Here is a 13,623-nt window from a genome sequence, read left to right as displayed (position 1 = left end):
CAGGCTGGCCTCAAACTTACAACGATCCGTCACGTCAGCCTCTGTCTCCCGAGTGCTGGGATTAAAGGCGTGCGCCATCAACACCCGGCCCCTTGTCAGACTTTTTGTGTAATCAGAGACTAAAACTGAGCTGCCTAGAGGTGAGATGAGGTGAGATGCGTTAGAATAAATCATGAGGAAAGAAGTGTAATTCCATTTTTTCCTCTTTTCCTGAATGATGCCTTTCAAAACAAGACATCTTATGCACAGGCAGGCGGCAATCCCCCAGACCTGAGCTCACCACCATTCCTGTTAAAGTGGAAATTATGTTGGTGGGAGTGTTTTACCTCTTGTGGTGGAGTCTTCACGTTGTCACATTGCCACCATGGGCAACATTTAGCCCTGTGAGGTAGGGACAGTAAACCAGGGCTTCGAGGGGTTAAATGATGAACCCCAAGACACCAGAGAGCACAGATGGGCTTGGGAAGCTGGCAAGCACATCTGTCCTGCTGTGTAGAACTCCCACTCAATCTCCGACCGCTTCCCCACCGAGTGATAGAACCTACTACTGCTAAGGTTCTGTCCGCCATTTGCATCGGATTTGCCCGGAACGCAGCCCCTTTACTCAGCAGTAGTTGGTGACACAAGCTGAACACTGCGTTCTTTCTTTCTGGGACAGAATTGAACACAAACTGAAACCGTTTTGTTTTGTTGTTTTTTTTCCAGACAGGGTTTCTCTATGTAGACCAGGCTGGCCTCGAACTCACAGAGATCTACCTGCATCTTCCTCCTGAGTGCTGGCATCCAAGGCATGCACCACCACTTTTTAAAAACGTGATATGATTTGAAAGTATGATTGCTGAATGAAAAGGTTCTAATTAGAGGAAAAAAAAAAAAAACACTTTTTACCGTAAGGTGAAATATAAAAAACTTATGATCAACTTTACCAAAAGTTACTTCAGTTCTAGAATATTCTTTCTCTAGGGAACATGCTTTAAGGTTATAAAATTAATTATCTTTTTATATAATATCAAGGATATAGGTTGGCTATGGTGGCGCGCACCGTTAGTCACAGTGACAGGAGACAGAGGCAAGTGATCTCTGTGGATTGGAGGCCAGCCTGGTCTACATATTGAGGCAGGCTAGCCAGTGCTACATACTGAGACCCTGTCTAAAAACAAAATAAAACCCATGAAAGGTATTTGACAAGTATAAGCCAGGTCAGGTCAGAGATGGGAGCTTGTGTGACTGTCCCCAGCGTCCTTTGGTTGGATTGGAGGACAGCTTCTCACGGGACAGTAAGGAGGTGTGGGTCTCTTGTGCTAAGGGGACCAACCTAGTCCTTGATGCTCAACTGAAGGGGAAAATGAAAAGAAGCAGCACAGAGGTTAAAAAACAAACAAACAAACAAACAAACAAACAAACACCCTTTTCACTACAGAAGAGGAAGGGCCCAAGATTTGAGATGCAACAGATATTTGAAGCTTATTTCACAGGGCACACTAAAAGGACGCCAAGACTGTCTGCTTATACTAATTCTAGAATTAATTTTCATCCTCCACAAATGAGAGCCAACAGAAGAGACTGGAGGACCAGTAATGAAGGCGGGAGCGTTAAGCTGAACTATAATTAGGATCCTCACATTTAGATCCCTGTAACAGCCCATTCACACCCACATGGCATCCCCAGTGACCCGTACAGAGGATGAGCACAGCCAATCCTGGCAGCAAGAGGTCAGACCTTCGGTGGATGGCTTAGTTCAGGGTAGGCAACTTCTCATGAGGCATTCAGTCCAGCTTAACTCTGCACTCGTAAAGGACTTGTGCTTATCATGGGGTCCTTTTCTATGACCCAGGGACATGCATCAAAACTGTCACCAGAAGCCAGACACAGTGGCGCGTGCGTGCTTTTAGTCCCAGCACCCGGAAGGCAGAGGCAGAGGCAGGCGATCTCTGTGAGTTCGAGGCCAGCCTGGTCTACGGAGTGAGTCCAAGGAAACCCTGTCTCGAAAAACAAAAGGCCCCCAAACCCAAAACAAAAAACAAAAACCTGTCACTAGGTAATGTGAGCTTGGATTTCTTCGTATTCCTCTCTTGCCATTTGCTAAGCCTTAGTAATTCTTGCTTACAATGCTGCTTGGGCCTCAAGGAGTAGACTGAGTGCCTAATTTCCAGAACAAGTGTTTAAAATCTGTTTATGGAATGGTGGCTTTAATCTCAGGGCTGGAGAGATGGCTCAGTGGTTAAGAGCGCCACCTGCTCTTCCAGAGGTCCTGAGTTCAATTCCCAGCAACCACATGGTGGCTCACAACCATCTAGAATGTGATCTGATACCCTCTTCTGTAGGTAAAGCACTCATGTGCAATAAATAAAATAAATCTTTTAAAAAAAATCTCAGGATGTTTCCTAACGATGCTTTCTTTGAGAAGTATTTTAGGCAGAAGTAGAAATGGTGTACCAAGGCCTTGGGAAGGCTACGATGAACCCAGGGTACCATGCTAGAACCATGATGGGAAAACAAAAGGTGAGAATTAGGGGAGCCAGGGGCTGAGTGGGAGCTAGACCCAGGCCATAGTTCTGTAATTAGGAGGGTTATATAAGTCACAGGATTGTCTTGGGTGATTTGCATACTACCTCCTGTGCCCAGAAACAAGTCCATGGAATGTGGTTACTGCGGTGAAGCCTTTCAGAACCAGCCCAGAGTTCTGTCCCCTTCTGATTTTAGGCCCACAAACCCTCAGATCTGGCAATTCATTTGAACCACATGAAAATTAAACATTTGCTTTTAGCCACTTAGCTGATGGCTCATATCTTAACACACGTGAGCCAACGTGAGATGGACTTTTGTTGTTTTATTTCCCTCCGAATGCCCGTCACTGACAGAAACAACAACAAAAAGCCCTACCCCCCCCCCCCACCCACCCATGACTTCCAACGTGAGAGCTCCCCCACCCACACCTCTCCACAGAGGAGCTTTGCTGGGCAAGGCCAGTGTGCAACGTCTGTCACAAGCTGCACCAAAGAAACCGAAAATCTAGAGTGTAAAGAACACTGCATGCTGTTTAGAAATAGCAAAACTACCTCGCAACTGTCCAATGAGCAATGGCTTTTCCTCCCCGCCACACACACAAAAAGCACATATTAATGATAAGACTGAAAGCAGTGAGTTCTCCTAAGCCAGAGCAAGCATTCAATAATTCATCTCTAGGAACTGCCTCCAGGGTCTGTACTGTGTATATCTCCACTTCTCATGAAATTAAAAGCTTTATAATAAAGATGGTCGCAACAGACACTCTTCATGGTGAGAGACTGTGGCCGTTGGGGGATTACGATACACTTAATGTGGTCGGTTGGTCGTTCTGTTAAAGTTGGGTGTGTAGAGGGCCTCCTCCCCAGGCAATTGCATTTCTATCACAGGAACTTAGGTAGGGTAAACGCCACTAACTCCATGGAGGGCTGAGAGAATGGAGCATCTTGGCTCTTGGCATTACAGGAGAAAGGAGGAGACTCCACGGCCCCTGAGCCTGGGCCAGATGGTACAAATGCCAACAGTGCATGGCAGTTCATGTCAGAAATCTTTAGCTTAATTACAGAGCTATGGGACAATGCATTTATTTCTAGCCTGAGTGGAAATTTGGGTAGAATTTTATTTTATTTTTTAATCTCTACCAAGTTTTTAGTCTGCTCTAAGCATGATTTTTTTTTTTTTTTTTTTTTTTTTTTTTTGTTAATCAGCAGGCATTATATACGGAGTTGGGCTAAGCACATGAGTTCACGTCCATTAGCAATCTGAAACAGTTTTAACCCGTTCAATTTTATTGCTAACTGTATATCTGGTGGTAAGAAAACAAACTAGAAACGCCACTGGGGGGCCGTGTCCATCCGTTCTCATTTCTCTAATCCTCCAGGATTAGCAGGACACTTGCCTGTGTGGTCAGGAAGGAGCAACAACGAGTGGATACCAGTGATGTCATCTGGAAAATCCACTAGGACTTTGTGGCAGTCCTAAACTGCTCTCCAGTGTCCGGGGACAATTTCTTCCCAAATCAAACATTCAAGTTTATAGAAATCCCTCTCAACTAACTTGCTCCTTAAAGTCCTTCCCCACTGGCTGAACAGCGTGGACCATTCTAACTCCTATTTACTGTGTTGAGGGAGGGGCAGGAGCTATAAACTACTGCTGTGTTTATTAAAAACGAAACACTTTCACAAGTGACTGTTATGTTGTCACACAAATGGACACGCAAGTTGGTTGGTTTGGGCTTAGTTGGCCACAAGAGTGCTGAGTTTTGGATCAGGAGACTTTGGTTTGAATTTTTTTTTTTTTTTAAATCCTTTTATGCTGTATAGCTTTGGGTTGGCCATATTTAAAATGGGGAAGGCCTCTCCGCTTTGTCAAAGGAGGGCGCTGACATTAGCATCTTCAAAAAGGGTGAGATACTGAAAGATTCAGGGCCAGCTGTGGTGGTGCAAACGTTCATCACAGCACTCAGGAGGCAGAGATGTCTGTGAGTTTCATTCAGGCCAGTTAGGGCCATAGTGTGACGCTATTTTAGAAAGAAAGAAAAAGAATAAAAGAGAAACGGGAGCTGGGGGTAGCTTGAACAGTTATTGTTCATGCGGAGGACTCAGGTTCAGTTCTCAGCACCTACATAGCAGCTCACAACCATCTGTAACTCCAGCTCCAGGGGATCCAGCGCCCTCTTTTGGCCTCCACAGGCAGTGCATGCACGTGGCACACATACACACATGCAGGCAAAACCTGCACATGCATGAACTAAAAACAAATCTTTTAAAAGAGAGGATAAGAGCACGGAAGTCATTAATTGTTGAATGCTACATAGAGAACTGTGTATCCACGTTTCATCCTCACATCCAAGGACACAGCGGAGCAGAATAAATGGATATTTAAAGTATAAGCCTACTTGAGCAGACAGTGGCGTTTCTATAGACAGTCTCCACTTCAGGTCAAGATGAGCATGTGTAATGGATGTTTTGGCAAGGGGTTGTCTGATTTGTGTGTTTTTTTTTAAATATTTTTATTTAATTTTAACTTATGCGCATTGGTATGAGGGTGTCAGATCTTGGAGTTACAGACAGTTGTGAGCTGCCATGTCGGTGCTGGGAATTGAACCTGGGACCTTTGGATGAGCAGACAGTGCTCTTAACCACTGAGCCATCTCTCCAGCCCTTGATTTTTTTTTTTTTTCTTTTTAAGAGCATTGCTACCCCCATGCTTGGCACTAGCTGGTTTTTAAGCATACCTTTCATTACTTCAGAGGGGGAAGTTTCCTGATTTGTAGCCGATTGGAATGTTTTGGTTCACAGGGCACCAGCTCTTTCCTAGGCTCACAGGGGAAAGCACAAGTGTGGAAAGAGAGAAAAAAAAAAAAATGACCCACTAGACCTGGTTAGTTTGGGGAATCTTGATAGATGGCGTGTGTTTGCACACCCAGCCTAGACTTCGCCTAGCAAGCAAGGTATCTTGCGGGACAGAAGTGCTGAATTCTGGTGTGAGGTCTTGGAACAGTTTTTATTTACTGGGATCCCACTCTCTGTACGCTAGCAGGACCCAGGCCAATCGCCTGCTAGTGTGTGGCGTTAATCCCAGTGCCTGTGCGGACTCCGGATCCCTCCCCAAAGATGTGGCTGTAACATCACGTGACAGAGGATCTAATGTGTAGTTGGGATGGGGGTGGGCTGAGGTGCACTGAGAATGAGTTCCCCAGGCTGAAAGGGTAGCTCAGTGGTTAAGGACATGCGTTGCTCTCGCACAGGACCCAGGTTCAGTTACCACTCCCAGCAGTTCCCACTCCCAGCGCCCACATGGGAAAGTGAGAAAGAAGTCTCACAACCACCTTTGTCTCTGACTGGAAGTCTGACGTTCTCATCTGGGCTCTGAGGGCATCGCACATGCATGGCGCACGCGCACACAAACACACACACACACACACACACACACACACACACACACAAGAAAGAGAAGGATCGGGAGTCTAAAGAATACAGTCAGGAAAGTGAGTCCAGGATGGCCAAGGCTACACAGAGAAACCCTGTCTCGAAAAACCAAAAAAAAAAAAGAAAAAAGAAAAAAGAATACAGTCAGGGAAATACAGCAACTTGAGTAATTTTAATGTATGGCTTCAGGAAGACACACCTGAGAGATTCTCTCCTTCTCTAAATTGTGAGGGTTTTTTTTTGTTTTTTGTTTTTTGTTTTTGTTTTTGTTTTTGTTTTGCATTACTTCTGGGTCTAATAAGCTCAGAAGCAGGAGCTGAGAGCACACCTTGAGACTAGCCCATCACTCGGTTTATGCAAATGGTACCTTATTGGTTCCTTCTATGACCATCATGCGCTGTGTGATGCTGCCAATTCTGTTTCCTACGTGGCTGTCAGGATTCAGGACGAAGGAGTCTTCACTCTCCAAACAGAGGTTATACCTAGAAAAAAAGAGGACAGCGTCATGATGTTGCCTCCTGCACAGAACAGTGACTAGTGAGATGGGAGCAGTGGGAAAAGTCCTCAGAGAAAAATCATAACCTTTCTGAGAATCTTTTTTTGCCTTAGACCACCCCCCTCCTCGTATTTAGAAGCTGAAAACAGCAACTGTGTCTACCCAGTAGAGAGACGACACTCTTAACAGTGTGCTGGCAGACACTTTCCCTCATCTACATATTAAAGGAAGTATGTAAGTTAGGACATCTAATGCCTGGATTTTGACCAGTTCCCAGTGGGTGAAAGTGACATGCCAACATATGAATATGTGTGTGTGGTGTTTGTGTGTGTGTGTGTGTGTGTGTGTGTGTGTGTGTGTGTGTGTGTATGTGTATCAATGAATGGAAACCTCGAGAAAATAATGACATTTCACATGTATGCACGGTGGCTTTAAGTCATAATATTTAGCTAAATAAATGCCCACAGAAACAAATATCTCAGAATAGTTTATTTAACTAATTTCTCTCCAAGTTTCACAACAAGCCTTAACTTCTTAGGCGTCACATGGTTAATTATCAAAGGAGAGTATTAATAGTGCTGATTTCTAAAGTCTGTGAACGCTCTCTTTTAATTTTTAAAATAAGATCTACTTATGTTTAGTTTGTGTGGATGGGTGTTTTGCCTGCGTTTGTGTGCACCACACGCGTGTGCCTATGCCTATGCCTCTGGAGGTCAGAAGAAGGCATCAGATCCCCTGGGACTGGAGTTAGGGATGGTTGTAGGTGCTGGGACTCAAACCCTGGTCCTCTGCAGGAGCAGCCAGTGCTCCTAACCGAGCAGTCATCTCCCCAGCACCCCCCTCCCTTTTGAAGCATTCCTCTGTCTTGTGTTCTTTCCAGCTGGTCTAGAACTAGGAAGCCTCAGGCAGAACCTAGAGAGTCTCAATCCAGGAGGCATTTTAAACACAAGTTTCTAAGTAGCCCAGAGCAGTGAGAATGGACATGAACTAAAAGCGAGAGAGTGAAGCAGGAGAAAGAGGCAGGGATGGAGAGGATGGGAGATCCTCCGGGGCCCGAGAGCTGGGAAATGACTCCAGAACTGGTCCATCCACTGGGCTCGGCTCTCCTCCTCCTACAATACGATGCAGAATAGTTTCCTGTGTTGTACCCACCACCTATTCTGAGCCCCCAGCCTAGCCCATGACTACAGGAAGCTATGGCTATGCTATTTACCAACCCAGGTGTGTAGGTGTGTGTGTGTGCATGTGTGCACGCACGCGCGCGTGTTCCTAAGGACAGAATGCTGGGCTCAGGTTACATGAGGGTCAGCCACTGAGCCATGTCCCTGCACCCCACTGCCCAGTCTTCATAGTTAGACCTACGTGCTTCCATGAGGACCCCTAAAGAAGATACACATCTTCTAAACCCCATTGCTGCTTTTTTTTAACTATATCGTTTCAATAATTGAATTCTGTACTGGGGCCAAATGTCTAAGTTCAATTCCCACCACCACCACCACCACTATCACCACCACCACCACCACCAAAACCAGTTTATAGTGAAATGAAAAGGTTTAAAGTAAAACAAAACAAAAAAAGAATAAGAGATGACCCTTCCTTAGGGCACTTGTGAGATCTCTGCTGTTTAGCAACCCTAAGGCAGCGTTCTGAGAGAAGCGTATAAATGCCGCTATCTGCTAGCTTTCACAGTCAACATCCTGAGATAGAGGATGCAGCACTGATAGGGAGAACTGCTAGTGACTGCCCACCCCGGCCACACCCTCAGCGTTTACAGGAGCTGGCGCTCAGTAGGTGCGCATGCGCTCAGTAGGTGTGCTCACACATGCAAGCGTACACTCAGGACTGTGGCTTCAGCCACTCAGGCTCCCTTCTGACGGGACGAGAAGTCTTTAGATGCCTTGGTGCGCCCCTCAAAGCATTGAAAAGGATAAGGGGGCGTCTTCGTCCAAGGGCTTGAACCTGTCTTACACCTCATCGTCAGGAAATGCAAAGAAATAGCCTAGTCACTTCCCAAGGGAAATACAGTCAGCTCATGTCGCTTGGGGCCACTGGAGCCCCTTCCCTCGCCTGCCCTCCTTGCCTCTCAGGACTGTCACCACATCCCAAGCCCTCCTGTGGAAACCATAGACTCCACTTGCTTGCCAGGTCCTTGGAAAGAAAAGGACGAGCTCTGTGCCTCCTTTCTAATTCAGGGCCTATTATTTTTCCCTCTTTTGTCATTGAGCCGTAAAAATAGATTGTCATGGAGGACTAGCTTCTGTAACATCTGTAACACTACTTGAAAAGAGGCGGATGGGGGGTGGGGGGGGGGGGTGGGGGAGGGGGAGGGGGAAGGGGAGGGGGGAGGGGATCACTCGCCTGAGTCTTAAGAATACATCAAGCTCTTAGGAAGCGGATTGTGCCATGTTTGAAGATACAAAGATAAGGACGGTGCTGGGAACAGTCTTGAGGGAGGCGGAAGGCGAACAACAAGAGGAAAGCGGAGCTTGCCCCTGGTTTCCGACAGGAAGCCCACGGCAGCTCCTGCCAGAGAGAGATAAGCAAGCTCCCATGCACTGTTCTGGGCAAGGCCACCGTTATCAGCTTCGCTCTGTCCCCGTGGTACTACAAGCCCCCTGTCCTTTCCTAAGGAGCCCCAGGACTCCCGCCGCGATTTGCATACGGCACGTCAAGCACAGCGAGGTATTTATAACCCAGGAAAGGGAAAGAGTTCTAGGGGGACAAGTGCGGGTTACCATCTCTGTCCACCACTCAGTTAGGACGAGAGGCCAGTATAAATAAATTAAAAGAAGTCAGCCAGTTAGGTACCGACATATGGAGCTGGGCCCTACGCACGCAAGCCATGCCTGCCTGTCCTAACGCCAACCGGGGACCGCTCCACGCTCTGGTCCCGGTCCCGGAAGTCGTCCTGCTGCCATCTTTCTGTGCAGCTCGCCTTTGTGGTTTAAGTTTGTTACTTTGTGGGGATAGGTTTGCCCTGCTCCCTCCTGGCTCTTTTATAACCCCAGACCAGAGGCAGGTTGGGCCCACAGGTAGCTAGCGGCAGAATCTGGTTTCCCTTCCTGCACGTCTCCGAACATAACACGCTTCCTTTCCCTTCCACCTCAGGTACTACGGCATGGCTCCTCATGTGCCAGGAAAACACTGAAATTATTTATCTATTTATTAGTATACATTTGAGTCTGCACAAGTGCACAGGCCACAGAGCACATGTGGAGGTCGGAGGACAACTCTGGGCAGTGCGTCCTTTCCTTCCACTTTCCCTGGGCTTCTGGGATAGAGCTTGGGGTGGGGTGAGGGGTTGGGCCTTTACCTGATGAGCAATCCTGTCATGCACCCCCCCCACCACCACCCCCACCTGGCTCTTTGTTAAACCCACTCCAGCACTGGGGAGTTTTGTGGCTTTAAGCTTTTTTTTCCCTTCAGGTTTTAATAGACACCTTTCATCTTAGTGTGTGCGATTTCCTCTTACATATTGGTCACTGAGTTTCAAGCTGTACAGTTCCTGAGGTCGAGCCCACTCCCCGTGCACTCTAGTAGGACTCACAGCTTTGCCGGACAGCATGCGCTCCGGAGCACCTGGGCATTTGTGTGTGTGTGTGTGTATGTGTGTATGTGTGTGTGTGTGTGTGTGTGTATGTGTGTGTGTGTGTTGGTTTTCAGCACTTTTAATTTTCAGATTTCCTCAGGCCTCCTGTCCTCTCCTCCCACCTAAAGCTTGGGTCTTCCTTTCTCTGTCTCTGGAGGGTGCATTGGTGCACATGTGGAGTCAGAGGGGACAGGCTGTGTGGCCTTCAGCCATTGATGAAGTAAACAGCGCTCTCATGAGAGAAGATGGGTGGCACTCTCAGGACCGAGTGAAGCTGCCAGAAGTCCACCTCTTTTAATATGACTTCAATACTTTAAAGAGCTCCCCTGTGGTGGGGACAGAGGAGGCAGTGCTGAGCTAAGTACCCCTGTGGTGGGGACAGAGGAGGCAGTGCTGAGCTGAGTACCCCTGTGGTGGGGATAGAGGAGGCAGTGCTGAGCTAAGTACCCCTGTGGTGGAGATAGAGGGGGCAGTGCTGAGCTGAGTACCCCTGTGGTGGGGATAGAGGGGGCAGTGCTGAGCTGAGTACTCCAACACCTACTAAATGGGTATACTGAGCCTGAATCATCATCCAAGTATATTAAATGTGTATATAAAACTAAATAAAGAAAAACTAAGACCCTGGAGACCCTACAAAGCCCCCATACCAAACATCTCCCTCTTCCTTTGATTCTGTTCCAGATCGTGAAATTGGAGGATGGGCGGGAGCCGTGCTAACCTGCTCAGAGAGATCTCATTGCTCATGCTAACCACACATGATGGGACTTTAAGGACCACGGGATCTTTTCAAGCTAGGACACAAAAGAGCGGAGGAGCAACAGTGAGAAAACTGAACTTGCAAAATGTCTTTAAAAACAAAAACCAGAAAGGAAAGGAAAAACTGCTTGGAGGACGGCCAGAAGGCACACCCAGGGGCCAGGCTGGTGGAGGCTCCCGTTATGCCAGCCGTCCTGCAGGAGGGCCTGATGTAAACTGCTACTGCTGGTGTCGTGTCAAAACACTGGTGATAGCACGACTAGAGCCACAGATTGATAGGCTCTGCCAACACGCTGCCCTTTCCGCTCACGTTCTCTTCAAACAAATGAAACAATTTGGGCAGAGGATGCTGGCAGAAGAGGTGTGGGGTTGGGAGGCCTGTTTAGACAAAATGGTTCCTGCTCGCTTTGCTCGGGAAGAGAGCCTGGGCCTTTGGGGTGGTCACAGGGTCAGGCCAAGGGGACTCTGGAGGAGTGACTTTATCGAGAGACCTTGTGACGCCTTAGAGGGCCATGCTGAAAATTACTTCTTGTGTCTATGAGGGGGCAGGGTAGTGAAGAGAGTTTTGGGGACTGTAGGTAAGCTCTGGGTCAGCTCCGGGGACAATGGTGGAGGGGATCCAGAGTCCCGGGCCAGCCCTGTTTAGATAAGAGCTTTTCCTGGAGTGCCTTGGCTTGCCAGGCTTCCTGCTCTGGAGCCCCCGAGCTCCATTCACACTCAGGCCTGTCTTCCAGCTTCTGCCCCCCTTCCTCATACTAGCTTCGGGGCTCGGCCAGCTCCCATCCCCCACTTTTCCAGGATCTTCCAGGGTCTCAGCTAAGATGGGGGTGGGGGTGGGGCTCCTCAGGCCGGGAGGCCAAAAGCGGTACACCCAGACAGGAGCCGTCAATGAGAACATCTCTTTTTTCTTCTCAGGGAAGGACTGTTCGGCCAGCGGAGGAAAGGTGATTTTTATAAAGAAATCTTAAAGGAAACACTAGGAGTGGCTGCCAATAGTAACCTTTGACACACTCCGGAAGGATGTGTAATAGGGCGCTCCAGTCACTCAATGAAGAACATGCCAGACTGTCAGTGCGTCTTGTTCTTGCAGAAAGGAGGACAGTTTACTTGCTAAGGCAGAAGGGTGCGGAGTCATGGTTTAGCACCGGTGGTGGGACTGCTTTTTTGGCTCATCTCGCTCAGGCAGCAGATGTCTGACCATGGGAATGACAGTCACAGTAAAATCATTGAGGGCTTTCAGTCCTTTTGCTTTCTTGAATGCCTTTGAAATTTTGTCTTTGGGTTACAGATGACAGCATCACTTGTAACAAATTCTGCTTGGTGTCCTGTCATTGGGCAACACTGAAGGATGTTAGAATGACCAGCCCTGAGAGCCTCACTCTGGCAGAAACATGGCTGAGGGGAACTCTGCTGTGCCCCCCAGAAAGCCGGAGAGAAGTTGGTTTTTCTCGGATCTTAGCCTGGTTTTAATCTCATGGAAGCTCTTAGTCTCGCAGGCATTTAGGCCTTCTACCTTGCTCTCGCGTGCTTCACCAGAGCCACGTGATTTCGCAGTAAGGAACATGTTCTTAGCCTTGCCAACCGCACCGAATCAGCCCCATGGCTCACTAGTTTTACTCTAGGTATTAAAAAGCAAACAAAGAATTTAACGATGACCCCTCTGACAGCAGCAGGTAAGTTAACTGAGGCGACGGGCTTAGCATCGCGCCTGGCACACAGGAAACAGACTTGGATGCCACTTGTCATCTGGTGCACTGAGAGCTATGTAGGAGCAGAGACAGTGTCCACCTGGGCCCATTGAGGGGACCGAGCTCGACAGAGTGGCCTATCTAAACATGGCCTACACTCACCAGGCGCCAAACTCCATAGGTCAGTGACCTCGAATGTGCTGAAAAGACAGGCACTAGTGACCATCAGATGACCTCAAACCACCTCTTAAACGAATCCCTATGTCACACCATCAGTGTGCATCCACTCACGGTGACAGATGTTAGTGACGACGGATTTGATGGGGACCTGGGTAAAGTCCACTCGGCAGTTTCAGGGCCTGACAAAGTGATAATCCTGGTTAGTCCCAATGTAGACAGGGATTGCTGACGCGTGAGAGAGACATCTCCTGCGCTAATGAAACACAGAAAAGGGACCGCGAGTGGTCTTCCTCATGTCCCAAGGGTGGGCAAAAGTCCCGGCTTTAATTCAAATTACTTTCCCCCTTTCCATGTCTCTTGAAAGAAGCACCTGGATTGCTTCCTGCTGCGATCGAACCATGCCTGGGTCTGTCAGAGACAAGACAAACTTAGGGGAAAATAGCAGAAAGCAATGGAGATTGCTCAAGCCAACCGCCAAGGGCTGTGAGCTGCTGAGGCCAACACAGGATGGGGGTCAGGGAGCCCAGAAAGAACTAGCTACAGCAAACACGAGCTGCTATAACCCCTCTCCCCTCCTAAGTAACCAGGGCTGTGTGCTATTTCTGGTCCCCCCCCCCTTTTTTTTTTTGGAATAAGCTGTCCGAGACCTGATGACAGACACAAGCACACTTCTTAGGAGGGAAAGATTTGCCAAATAGTGTGGATCGTCCTGGAGGACGGGTTGGCAGTCAGTCCACACAGGGTCTTGTTACTCACACTTGCTCAGGGGGCCTGTGGCTTTGGGAGTAGAGCACTGCCTAAGCGTACCCTAAAGGATCAAGAAAGCTCAGAGTAATGCAGCATGCCAGACACGGAGCTGAATGTATCACCCACGTCACCCCTCTCAGCGTCTCCACAACCTCCCCATGTCGGTGGCGACTCCATGGCACAAACGAGGAAACCCAGTCTCAGAGAGGTCTCAGACACCACGGCCGGAAG

At 48.2% G+C, this 13,623-nt stretch overlaps 1 protein-coding gene across 1 annotated transcript in view; it reads right to left on the bottom strand.

Annotated features, from left to right (window-relative positions):
* The window catches only part of Flt1 (fms related receptor tyrosine kinase 1), a 160,526-nt gene that overhangs the window by 85,359 nt on the left and 61,544 nt on the right, over window positions 1-13,623 (bottom strand). Inside the window, exon 10 of the mRNA XM_051162859.1 lies at window positions 6,304-6,418. Coding sequence (XP_051018816.1) covers window positions 6,304-6,418 — 115 coding nt within the window. The remainder of the gene's footprint in view (window positions 1-6,303; window positions 6,419-13,623) is intronic.

Source organism: Acomys russatus, chromosome 19 (assembly GCF_903995435.1).
Source record: "Acomys russatus chromosome 19, mAcoRus1.1, whole genome shotgun sequence".
Classification (NCBI taxonomy): domain Eukaryota; kingdom Metazoa; phylum Chordata; class Mammalia; order Rodentia; family Muridae; genus Acomys; species Acomys russatus.
Note: the sequence above shows the minus strand (reverse complement) of the source record. Positions and strands in the feature narration are given on the sequence as shown.